Raw genomic sequence first — 12,823 nt, 5'->3', positions numbered from 1 at the left:
GGAAGTACAGTACACGAAGCATTTGGGGGCAAAGCTTCCCAGAGGAAGTAACACTTGAACTGTATCTTAAAAGATGAGTAGGATCTAGTCAGCTAGCGAGTGGATGAGGCATCAGAAAGCGGAGTGTGAAAAGATGTACATGAAACCCTGGAGCAGTGTGGCGTGACTGGAACCTGGCAACATTGGTGAAATTTCAGGCTGTAATGCTAAGTGCAACTTGATTTGAATCTTTGTGTACACTATTAAGAATTTGGACTTAAAAATAGGACCATCTCAGAGTCCTTACAAGTTTTTTTAAACAAGAAGCCAATGTAATTAGACTGTGTTTTGGGAAGGTCACTTTGGCAGAATGATGAGGTAGATTAGAAAATAGACCAGAAACAGCACACGTTTGTTTTACCATGTGCCAGGTATATTGCTGGGAAAAATAAACATGAATGAAATGGGAGTCTGGCCCTTTTAGAGCTTAAACTCCAATGGGATTGACAGACGCGTAAAGATACACATTTATGAAACAATGTGGTCGGGGTTTTAAAAGGTTCAGATAAACTCTTGGGATGTAAAAAGCGAGCAGCCAGCCTGCCTGGGCAGGCGAGAATGGGGCGATGCAGAGGTAGTAAGGGGCACTAGGGATGGAGGTAGGGGACGAGTGGCACAGTCTTGCCCTCAGAGCTCGTTTTTGTATAAACTAGCCCCGTCTTACAATGGTCAAGTGTTAGTAGTGCTATTGCAGATGCCCAGATACTCACTGGGCCGGGAATAGTCTAAGGTAAACATGTTCAGATTTCTGTTGCCTCTGAGCTATTCCAGTATTTCACATGATTACTTTCTAAGATTCAAGGCCTGCTACCTGCTGTATACTGATTGCATGCTGCTCTTGAAGCCCACATGAGAACTCAGGGAGACTTCCAGAAACCCTTCATAGGTTAACCGGATCAGGTGTGCAGGTGGAGAAAGGACTCCTGTGGAATTCAGTCATCTACTGTTATTTTCTTAGGTTACCATATCCATTCCCTTGTTTGTGTGTGTGATAAATTCTTACCTGCCCCTTTCAAAGTAAGTTACCTGCGATTGGTGCTACGCCTTTCCCCAAAACAGAGTCCTACACGTGCACACCTATGCTGGAAGCAGCCTGTGCTGACCCAGGCATCACACAGTGTACAAAAAAGTACGTGCTGTGTACTTAGGCTAGATTCTTGAGTTCTTCTAAAATAGCAAACTGTCCTCAGAATCTAAACCTGTAAATAACTGTAGATAAAACTCACTTTATCCTTCCCGATTCATCTTTATGGCTGTACAACTTTGTTTAGCCACAGCAATGATAATTAGCCTGGGGCATCAGTGGTCAGTCACACACAAAAACAGTGTGGTCCTCAAAACAGAAGGATGCATAAGGAACCAAAGAAGTCTTTGCTGTTAGGGAAATCATGAAGCTGCACCGTTACCTCTAAGCTTGTCTTCATAATCTGTGCTGATGAGAGCAGGCTTTGGGCTTCTTTATGAAGCCCCTCTGCCCGTACTCATATGCCTGTGTGCAGTTAGCACGCATGGAGCGCTTGCTGGCAATAAGCTAGCTTTGCACATTCACACAGCACTCCCAAGTTACAGGTACCCTCAGTCAGAAAGCCGAAGGCCACGTAGCAGGTGAGTGGCCCCAGGTTAGTGCTAGGGTTCACAGGTGAATGTGACATAGTTCCTATAGCCATGGGCTTTGTAGACTAATGAGGGAGGCAGTAATTAACTAGTCCAAAATATGAACTTTAAATATGAAAGACAGTGTTTTTCTTAGTGATCATAACAAAGGGACCTAATTGAGGGGTGTCAGGTGGTAAGTAACCACTGCTGGTCTGTGTTGTGGGGTCAGTGTTACCTCCTGCTCTCTTCAATGCTCCAAGGGTAGCTTGGATGCCACTCTCTTCACTGGGATTAGAAAAACAGGATAACTCAGTTTAGAAAATGACCAAAAATAGGACCATCGTTTTTCTACTCCGCTGTCTTTTTGGTTTCTTTTTTTACCTACTGTAATCATATATATATGTCGTTTGTTCATGGTGTATTATGAGCATTTTGCCATTGGATTTTTGTTGTTTGAAGACTTGCCTAACTCACCTTAGTAGACTGTGTAAGTCCTTTAACTAGAATTGGCTCTTCTCTGAAATGAGAAAAAGGATGGTTGCTGGAGAACCTACCTGAAGAATAAACTATTGACAAACTCTCAGCATGTCTGTATGTCTTATGTCCTGAGAGTACTCATGTGAGGTTTTGTGGCTACATTTATAGCTTAGGGTCTGGAATTGGTTTTGATATTTTGAAGGCTGGAGCTCAGTAGAAGCCACACTGTGTGGTATTTGCTGCCCATTTCATACTTTTTCCCACAGGAAGTGGTAAAAAGTTATTAAAGATGTATATTGATTTTACCCAGCTCTTTAAAGGAAAGTATCTTTCATTTAATGAACGCTTCACATTGGACCTTTCCATCCTAATGAAACCCCACACCAGGTAGAGCTCTGCCTTGCTTCGTTGCAGCACCTGAGCTGCCCGATGGTGTCAGATTGGCTGGTGTGGGTTTAACCCTGTGCAGCCTTGCAGCCTGTGTGACTGCCCGTGGAGCCCTGCCAGGGTGTCCACCACGAGGCAGGTGCCTCATGCTCAGCTCTGAGCACCAGAGCTGCTGCGTCACTGCTGCGTCGCTGCTGCGGTCACACCTGTCTTAATGTGCTTGGGACTGATTTTTTGTTTTTCAGACCATCAACATAAGGTTCTAACACAGTGGGCCGTTGTAATTTTGAGCAATTATAAAAGGGTTCTTCCAGAATAATTTGTTAATCATTGAACTACTAGGTCTTTGCTATGACTAATTATCTTTAATTTTTGAGCGAAGCCTCAAGAGAAAGTGAGTAAGACATTTGGCCAGCACCACTGTGGTTGTGGGCAGCTGTCCTTACTAGCATGACAAGGGCAGAGATGTGCCCATGCGTCCCTCCACTGCTCTCCTTACCTTCTGTCCCCTCCCAAAGTCCTGGCTGAGGCCCTGGCCTCCGCTGGCGATGCCTCCCTCTGTCAGACCTCCCCACTCACTGAAGACTTCCAATGCCTGTCTGATTGTACACGTCACACACTGGCTAGTGTGTTTTGTCTCCTCTCTACATGCTAAGAATTTTATGTACAACCTCAGAACAGCTCTGAGGAGTGTGTTCTGCACATGGCGAGACAGGCCTAGAGCAGTTTATCATCTGTCCAGGGTCAGCGAGCTAAGAAGTGGTAGAGCAGTACTGAAGCCTGGGAAACTTGTATCTTTCCACTTCAACAAGCTGTTTTGTTCATCTGTACAAAGCGAATGTCTGTGTTATGTGGTGGGGAGGATTAAATGAGCACAGACATGAAAAGCGCTTTGTAAACTATAAAGTAGTGTGTAGACATTTATGACTATGCAACTTTGCAAAAAGCACTGAAGACAGTGCTCAAGGCACTTAGCAATGATTTGCTCCAGGAACCGGAATTCCTTTTTTTTATTCCTATAAACAGCATCTTGAGTGTTTCTTTAAAAACATATTCTAAGAGTCAGACTGAGAGCGTTCCCAGTTTGGTGTGTGAACGAGACTTCGTGTCAGTTTTCAGTGACTAGAAGTTGAAGTCAAACCTCAGCCATTTCCCTGCAACTGCCAGTCCCCGGTGCTGTTAATCATTGAGCAGCTTCTTCACCACAGGGACAGTGTCTCCAGGAGCTCAGGTACAGGATTAGGTCAGGACCTGCCCTTTGTGGGGTATGGCCTTTGGTTCAGGCCCCCAGGCCCATGGAGCCCATGACCCAGTTGTTGGTGTCGGCTGGCAGGGCTCTGGAAGTCGGCAGGCAGTGAGGTGCTACAAGAAGGAAGGGAACCCAGAAATGGGCGGGAATAGCTGAAAGACAAAGGAGTGCGGGCGGGGAATTACAGCTAGGTGATGAGATGTGGAGGTAAGAAAAACTGCACTTACGATTTTTGAACTTTTTGTAGTATTCTGATGACTAACTGATAGGTAGAATTCTGTGGTGAAAAGAGCTGAAATTAAGGGGTTAAAATTGCAATACACTGGCCGTTTCTAAAGTTCTCCTTAGCAAGTCTGCACAGACTCACTAGATAGTGTTTTATTTTTAAAGAAGATTAACACGTGCTGGCAAGATCACTGCAGACAAATGGTAAGCATATCGACTTTTGTTATTAATACTAATTCTGTACATGGTGCACTATCCCTGAAGCTTCATCGGTACTGCTCTCGCTTCCTCTTTGGTCTTATTCAGCCTCTGATTTAGACAGAAAAATTTGAGTATCTGGGAGTATGTGCTCTCTTTTAATCCAGCTATCTTTTTTTTTTTTTTTTTCTTTTTAATCAAAGCATGGCCTCATCTATCTTCTCTCGCCCACCTAGGGAAGGTGTGGGCCAGATTGTGAGCTGAGATAGTAAGTTGTATTCAGGGTTCTGTTTTGGGTCAAATGCTACCATCCTGCTCCAACATAGTTGGATAGCAGGGGAGGGGAAAGCGGGCAAGGTGAACTCTGTTCTTCCATAACGGGGCTGGCTGCTAACTTGGCCTTCAAACCAACCTGACAGATGATAGCTCACTCACAGTACCCATAATTCCTGAATGGGTCTCTTAAGTTTTTCCTTAATCCCAGTTTATGACTGATAATCAAGCTTGAATTCTAGAACTTTAACTAGACAGCCAAAGTCTTAGACTTTGTAGATGTATTGATGCTAATTTGATTTTATGTATAAATTTTTAGTGTGACCTGGCTGTTCATTGTGTAAGTGAGAGAAAAGATAGTATCAGTAGTTTTCCTAAGTAGGTTGAATTCTTTTGTTTCCTAAGTGAGTAAGTAGGAGACAATGAATATGTCTCTGTTCTGGGCCAGGCACCTGGTAGATGGTAGAAATAGATGAATGTCTGTTGGAAGGTTTAGTTTACGTGTGTAAGCAAACCGGTACAACAGAGTCTGGTAAGTTCCATGAGAGGAGAATTACAGGGTTGCAGCGCACATGTCAGCCTGGCAGAGGGAGCAGCTGATTATCCTGCGTCTTCCCTGCTCTGCTTGCAAAGAAGAGTCCAATGCATACACCTGGCCAAGAGCCTCATTCTTATGTAACGAGAACTAATTGTTTAAAAGGCTTAGAGCATTTCCCCAGTCTAATGAGAGTTACCACATTAGTCAGGAAATGGCCAAATTTCAAAGGTATCGGTTAGGCTAAGTGCTTTAAAATCCCTACAGTCAGGTTTTCTGGACAAAAGAGATGAAAAACACCAAGGAAAACAATTTAGAGGGAAAAAAATAAATCATGAGGGTTTTGGTGGGAAACATCTTTTCATCAAGAAACACTTATTGCTAGACTTGAGATTCCTAGCAAGAGTTCAAAAGGCCTAATCTTGAATATTTTGTTAATAAGAAACATAAATACATTCTTTTCTAATTTACAGATCATGATCAGAAGTATTTTCTTGTTTTTGGATCGCACTTACGTACTTCAGAATTCCATGCTTCCTTCTATCTGGTGAGTGTCCTAGTCAGGACAGCTGCGTCTGCTGATGTGACGAAAACCACATGTTTGACTTGTGTCCTCCGCTGGTTAATTTAATAATGTGTACGTGGTTATTTGTCTTGGTCCTTTATCTCAGCCAGAATCACTAGTGCACACGTCCAGGCCCGGGTGGATCTTAGCCCCGGAGTGTCTCCGTCACCAGTGAGGGTGGCAGGCTGGAGCTGGGGCAGGAGAGTTAGGAGGAGCAAACTAGCACGTTCTCCAGCTCACGCCGAGGGTCGTGGAGGCAGCAGGCACGCATAGAAGTACTGTGTGAGAACACGTTTGTGTAACTGGGCTCTGGGCTCAGCACTGTCTGGAGACGACGGCACACTGCTCACCTCTGCTGTGGGGGGAAAGACCGAGGGTCTCAGTGACTCTCTAGCAGCTGGAGTTTGAGCCTAGAATGGCTCCTTCCAGTGCGCTGGTGAAACTCAGACAGACTGTGACTGCTGTGGGGTCCTGACCCCTGAGCGCCTGAAGCCCCTCAGGGCTCCCCGTCCTGCTGACCATCTGAGGGCACAGGGCTCTAGCTTCTTTTAGGATATTGAGGCCTGTCGTTTCATTCTGCTCATCACACATCTTTAGGGACAGTATTAATTAGGAACGCCTCCCCCATATTGCTCTGGGCCCCTTGTCACTGACTTCCACAGCCTTTGCTGACGCCCTTCGTCTCTCTGCCCGACTGCCCTAAGCCTTTCCACTGCTGCCTCCAAACAGGACCTGCCTGACTTGAACACAAGCCTATCCTTAGTCTCATCCTCAGGTTCTTCCTTTGTTGATGTGAAATTTATTCTCCCATTCAGAAGAGATGGTGTACTCTCTCATTACCTTTAAACCCGAGCTCTTTAAAAGGTTGCTTTTTTTTTTCCAACTTCCTCACCATCCTTTCACCCTACCCCAAAGCAATGTGATTTCTCCTTTCACCACATAGGAGCTGCTCTTGCCTAAGACGTTGGTGATCTGCTTACCAGATTCCATAGTCACTTTTTTATCTTTATTTTATATAACCTAGCATCTGTGTGCCTTTAGACATTCTCTCCTTATTGAAACATTCCCCTTCCTTAATACCACTTTCCCTCTTTGTTCCTTGTACCACTGACATCCTCTCACTCCTACATATCTCGTACTAGACCCCCACACATGTCCACAATAAGGTAGGCACTGCACAGAAAAGATAACCTTTATCCAGAGAAATAAGGATGGTAAACCTGATTGCAGCAAATCACAAAGCTTCTGCTCTGTGCAAGGCCCTGTTCCAAGTGCTTCAGCACCTACTAATTTACTTAATCCTTAGAACAGTTCTGTAAGGAATGACTGTTATCATCCCCATTTTATAGATGGAGAAACCGAGGCACAGAGAGTTCATATAACTTGCGGTACCTGGGTTGTAGGGTTACGTAGCCTGAACTCTTAATTTATAAACATAGTTTAAGGTAATCATGTCATATAAACTATAAACATTGCTTATAGCATGAAGTAAACTAAACTATACCATGCTCAGGCAGACAGAAAACCTGAGCATGATAGTGCAGTACGACAGGAATCGTGAGAAGCGCACAAGGAAGGGCGAGGAATGGGGGCAAGCCTTGACCCAGGCTTTGCAGAATGAGCAGGAGTGGTTAGACAGCTGAGATAGAAAGTGGAGGTAGAGAAAAAGAAAGCCCAGTCTAGAATCATACGCAGTCTGACAATTAAGTTCATGAACTCATCCTAGAAAAAGTGCTACACACCTCATTGCTGAATATCACTATGGTCACTTCGAAGTACTCCCCTTGGGAAGCTATGCACTGATGCTAGTGCCTAGTCCTCCCTTCAGAGCAATTGTGGAACTCTTTCTGGAATGGCTATCAGAGCTGTCATCGTATTACCCTTAATGGCCTGAATGTCATCAAAATGTCTTCTTTTCAGTATTTCCTTTGTCTTCAGATAAAGAAAGAAGTCATTGGGGGCCATATCAGGTGAGGAGGGAGGCTGTTCCAATACAGTTATGTGTTTACTGGCCAGAAACTCCCTCACAGACAGTGTTATGTGAGCTGGTGCATTGTGATGCAAAAGCCATGAATTGTTGGCGAAAAATTCAGCTTGTCTAACTTTTTCATGCAGCCTTTGCAGCACTTCCAAATAATAAACTTGGTTAACTGTTTGTCCAGTTGGTACAAATTCATAATGACTAATCCCTCTGATATCAAAAAAAGGTGAGCAACATTGTTGCAACAAGTTCGCGAACTTAACTGTCAGGCCTCGTAGGGTGGCAGCATGCCCGGAATGCGCCATTTGTGGGAGAGTCAGAGAGATGAAGCTGATGAGATACCCTGATAGCTGTTGGTGAGGAGCTGTTGGAGCCTTAAACTGAGATTTAGATTTTAGGAAGAAGATTCTAGTGGACAGTTAATACCTCCTAGGCATAGGATACCTGCCTGGACCTATGTGAACTGTTTCACAGGCGTAAATCAATGCATGTGACCCCCATTTAGTGTTACGGAAGGACAGGCACAGAGGTTAAGTTCCTTGCCACAGAGTCACAGTAAGCAAGCGAGTGTTGGGGCCAGGATTCAAGTCCAGGTGGCTGGCTAGAGCCCACGTGCTAACCACTGGGCTTTCGTGCTCTTTGAGTGCATGGAAGACTGTGGCCAACTGCTCCGCTAGGGAACGGGAAAGGGCCAATGTGAGTGTGGGGCACAGTGTAGGAGGAGAAGGTTCCCCAACAAAGCTAGGGCTCTTCAGAACGCATGCTCACCAGCGTCCGTTCACTACGGACTACCACTCACTACGGACTACCACTCACTGTTAATACTGCTCACCGTTATAAGCTCACCACCACCACCACTCACCATTACTACTGCTCACCACCTCTTACCTCCATCACTACCACTCACCAGCACTAATACAACCCACCATTACTACTACTGCTCATTACCACCACTGCCCCTGAGCTCCCATTCAGGAAACCTGGCTGGGCCCAGGTATCTGAGTTTTGTCCCCCTTTCCAGTGTTTGGCAAAGCAGAGAGTCCATTATTACATGTTTGTTGTGGATAATAACTGACAGCTAAATTTCCTCCTAAATTTCTCAGGCAACGAGCTGAGGAAGTATGATGGACTCTTAAAGTCACATTTTAAATTTGGTTCTTTAATAGACAGGGCCAAATAGAAGAGAGAACCAAGTGCCGGGGGAGAAATAGTTGGATGATAAGCTCTGTAGAAGGACCAGAGACGGAAAAAGGAAGGATGTGAAGGGGCTGGTGAGGGCAGTGGAGCCGGGTGGTGGAGGTTCCTAAAGCTTCGAGCATCTCTGATCAGGTCCCTACGAAGAAGGCTGTGAACTGTGGGCTGAAGGTGGCAGATTTTTACAAGATTCACATACTTTTCTTTCTTTTTTTTATTTTTAAGGAGGGCACAGCTCACAGTGGCCCATGCGGCAACCTTGGTGTTATTAGCACCACGTTCTAACCAACTGAGCTAACCGCCACCCCAAGATTCACGTACTTTTCAGGGGCATGCCTGACCTAGTAATGCCTCAACACTCCTCTTGTGACAGTTGCCTGAGCCACTCGGGAAATTAGACAGTCTTGATAAGGAAGGAAATACAAAGTACACTAGACTGGCCAAAAATGAAAATCAAAATAATAATAATTCTTGACACCTGGATTTAGAGAATTAGCAAATGAACAGATTTGGGATGAAATTCATAGTGTAGTTGGAACTTCACCTTAAACTTCTAAAAAGTAAAACTAAAATATAGTTTTGTTTTTTACTGTTTGTACAGGGATATGGGATTAGAACTATTTAGAAACCATATAATTAGTGACAAAATGGTTCAGAGTAAAACTATTGATGGAATTCTGCTATTGATTGAACGGGAAAGAAATGGCGAAGCTGTTGACCGAAGCTTATTGCGAAGTCTGCTGAGTATGCTCTCTGATCTTCAGGTAAATATCTCATTGTTTTAACTGTGCCAATAACTTTTTTAATAATTGATAAGAAAAACGAACTGGATACCTGACTAACTACTTACACCAAAATAAATGGATGTATCAAACATTTAAGTGCAAAATATGAAATCTTATTAGTATTTGTTGAAAATATGGGGTATTTTTTTTTTAACCCCTGGAATGGGAATGACTCTTAGACTAACGCCACACCAGGAACCACAAAAGGAAAGCCCTTACAATGGACCAGTGCTCCCCAGAAAAAGGATGAGGGCATGGCAGCGCTCTCGGGAGAGCAGTGAGGTGGGCTGGGCTGCCTCGGTTAGCTGAGTAGAGGTCAGCCAGCCAGGAATCAGCTGACCAGAGGTCAGCCTAAGCCCCTGGGGTTAGCTAAGCTGGAGCCAACTGAGCTGACCTGCCGAGGTCTCGCTGGAGGAATGGCAGGTACAGGCAGCTTATTAATGCAGGTACCTGCAGCTGTGTTCCCTCAAAATTTGGGATACACCAACACTTCAAAAGATAGATTTCTTTAATGTAATTGGTCAGTAACTCTGCTCATTTCTTAGGTATATAAAGATTCATTTGAACTGAAATTTTTGGAAGAAACGAATTGTTTATATGCTGCAGAAGGCCAAAGGTTAATGCAAGAAAGAGAGGTAAGACAATAAAATGTTTCTGAATTGCCCCATTTCATTTTTATAGATGTGCATGTAAGTGTAATTTCTAAATGCTTGTCTTTTCATACATGTAAGCATTTCATTGAAAATCTTTTGAAAGCTACAGTGTGGCTTAAATCCTCAGTAATGAGCTTCATTTTTATAGTAAGGATTTAATTTCTTTTCCTTAAGTTAGACACTGTTTTTTTGCACTGCCCGCCAAATAAGAAAGCCAGTAAGGTAGCTTCTGAAATACATAAAGGAACTCAAGTTGAAGCAAGAGAATAAAAGGTAAATTTTAAATATGAAACATAAATGTGACACATGAACATTTTTTTATATGTGTAAGGCATTGAAAAAAATCACCCATAAAAGTCACGTGAAAAACATAGTAATATGAATGCAAAGACTTTGACAACCAGTTTTCTAGTTATTAGAGCACAATCCTGAGGGGAGCCCCTCAGGACCGTCACCCAAATATCACTTGTTACTGTACAGGATGCACCCGACTATCGGTTCTTTCATCCAAGTTTTGAAGAGGGCGTTTCATGTCAGGTACCAGGCCTGGCTGCTGCCACTAGATCAGAACCTCAAAGACCTTTGTTATGGGGCCTTTCCTGCGCTGTCGGGTGACAGCAGGGACACCCTTAGCCCCTGGAAACATGAAATGCATTTTGAGATCTACAACAATGCTGTTTGGCGTCCCCAAATGAACAGCCAGTCTGTTGTTTAGCTTTTGCTGTTCCCTTTAAGTGTGGGCCACGAGGTGCCATTAGGCTCATAGCTTCTGACCCAGGTGCTGCTGCGCACCTGTCCATGGGGCCTCAGTGATGGAGGAACCTGTGGCATCGACCCTAGGACTTCACTGTGGACAGGGCATGACAATGCAGTGCTGCCCTGGCCCTTATTCTAGAGTTTATTTTAATCTCCAGAATTGAGTTTAAGGAAATGTTTCTTGTATCGCACCCCGCCCCACATACACTTCCCACTTTACCATCCACAACCCCCATTAATCTATGTTAATATTTGACTTGAACATATATTCTGCTTTTTAAAAAAGATTTCGTAAGGAAAACAGTATTTCAGCTTCTTGGGTGAAATCAAGAATCTTTTTGTTACTGATGTGGTTAAATGTTTTGTTTGGAAGGTTCCGGAATATCTTAACCATGTAAGTAAACGTTTAGAGGAAGAAGGAGACCGAGTAATCACGTATTTAGACCACAGCACACAGTGAGTACTGTTAATTTATTTAGTTTTTTTGCAATTTGATCATAGAGAAAACCTTTTCCTGGCTGGTTATTGAAATAAATGGTATCTTTGTAGATTCGTTCAGTGCTATCTGAGAGTATTTTTGCTCTTAGCACATTTTGCTTATGTTGTGATTATTCAGCACTTAGAAGATACACTTCCTAAGTGCCCTGTCATGAGTTATTGTCCAGATACTTGGCATCTTTGGGTTTTGAGACAAGGGATTCTATTTATGTTAATGGGATATAATAGAATATTAGGCAGTTTTGATGTTAGACATCTAATATAGCTGTAACTTTTTTTTATGGTACTCAGTCACATTATTCTCTCTCATCTAACTTATTTTCCTCTAAACCTGAGATTGGCTGAGTAGCTAGGGAAAAGTAAAAGGGAAAATCTTTTCTTTGTGAATGTCTGCGTCAGCACATAATATTTCTTCAAGGGAGAAGAAATAAAATAGAAATCTATTTCTATAGATGGTAGATAGAAAAGAAATGGGAGCCAGTTAAGGAATAGAAAATAAATGGATGTTTTTAAGAGAGATTAAAGTGATAAAATGTGCAGAACTTATTGACTCATTGGTGGGGAAGAGGGCAGAGAAGATGAAAGGGACAAAATTATGACAGTTTGAGCATATAGAAAATAAGAGGGGTCATAAGAGAAAAGATGAAGTCACTTTTAGACATGTTGAGTTTGAGACGCCTGTGGGAATCCCAGATGTACAGAGAGGTGACAGTTGAGCTGAAGCCAGGACAAGGTTGCTCAGGGATATGTGGGGATGCTGCCATTCACCTGGGGAGGAGGAGGGACTACAGGGGCTGGAAGCAGACAGAGGAGAGGTACCAGGCAAACAGCACAGGGTCTGAAAAGCCAAGGCGGAAATTATGAGTAGTGTCTTGCCAGTAGGTCAAGTCACGGAAGAATAAAAGTCTTTGTGGAGTGTCTACTACATTTTTTTCTATTGATGATAATTTCCATATACCATTCCATTTATATGTATGAAGTTCAAGAACAGGCCAAGCTAGACAGCGTACTAACTAGGGAGATATATATAAATCATGTAGGGAATTGCAAACAGGCTTCAGGATGGAGGTGGGGCTGGCTACGCAGGGGCTGCTGGCATGGCGAACACAGTGGTTCCTTTCTTGACTCTCATACGAGATTCCTATACTTTTTTATATAGATGCTGCATTTTAAACCCCTCCCCCCAATATTTAAAAATACATTGCTTAGAAGTATACGTAGATTATTTAAGCAAAGGAACCCTAGACAGAAGGGTGGTTCAGCTCCAGGCTCAGGTATGGATGGTGGAGGGCTATGAGGAGCACCGACTGAGGTGGCTTCTACAGTCATGCTGGTTTTATTTAGAATAAAACAGAATTTTCAAAGAGAGAAGAAGGAGACCGAGGGAAGCTGGCTGCAGCAGTCTTAGGGCT

The 12,823-nt window shown here is 43.5% G+C and overlaps 1 protein-coding gene across 2 annotated transcripts in view; it reads left to right on the top strand.

Moving 5' to 3' along the window:
- CUL4A (cullin 4A) overlaps nucleotides 1–12,823 on the top strand; it is a 56,928-nt gene that overhangs the window by 14,647 nt on the left and 29,458 nt on the right. For both annotated transcript variants that reach the window (XM_088793658.1, XM_088793657.1), the window contains exons 4-8: nucleotides 4,109–4,177; nucleotides 5,453–5,526; nucleotides 9,321–9,483; nucleotides 10,050–10,139; nucleotides 11,287–11,369. In XM_088793658.1, the coding sequence (XP_088649784.1) occupies nucleotides 4,109–4,177; nucleotides 5,453–5,526; nucleotides 9,321–9,483; nucleotides 10,050–10,139; nucleotides 11,287–11,369 (479 nt within the window). The remainder of the gene's footprint in view (nucleotides 1–4,108; nucleotides 4,178–5,452; nucleotides 5,527–9,320; nucleotides 9,484–10,049; nucleotides 10,140–11,286; nucleotides 11,370–12,823) is intronic.

The sequence above is a fragment of the Rhinolophus sinicus genome, chromosome 16 (genome assembly GCF_057876585.1).
Source record: "Rhinolophus sinicus isolate RSI-liver-muscle chromosome 16, RSI-T2T, whole genome shotgun sequence".
Taxonomy (NCBI): Eukaryota; Metazoa; Chordata; class Mammalia; order Chiroptera; family Rhinolophidae; genus Rhinolophus; species Rhinolophus sinicus.
The sequence above is the reverse complement of the archived record's forward strand: the minus strand, read 5'-3'. Positions and strand labels throughout refer to the sequence as shown.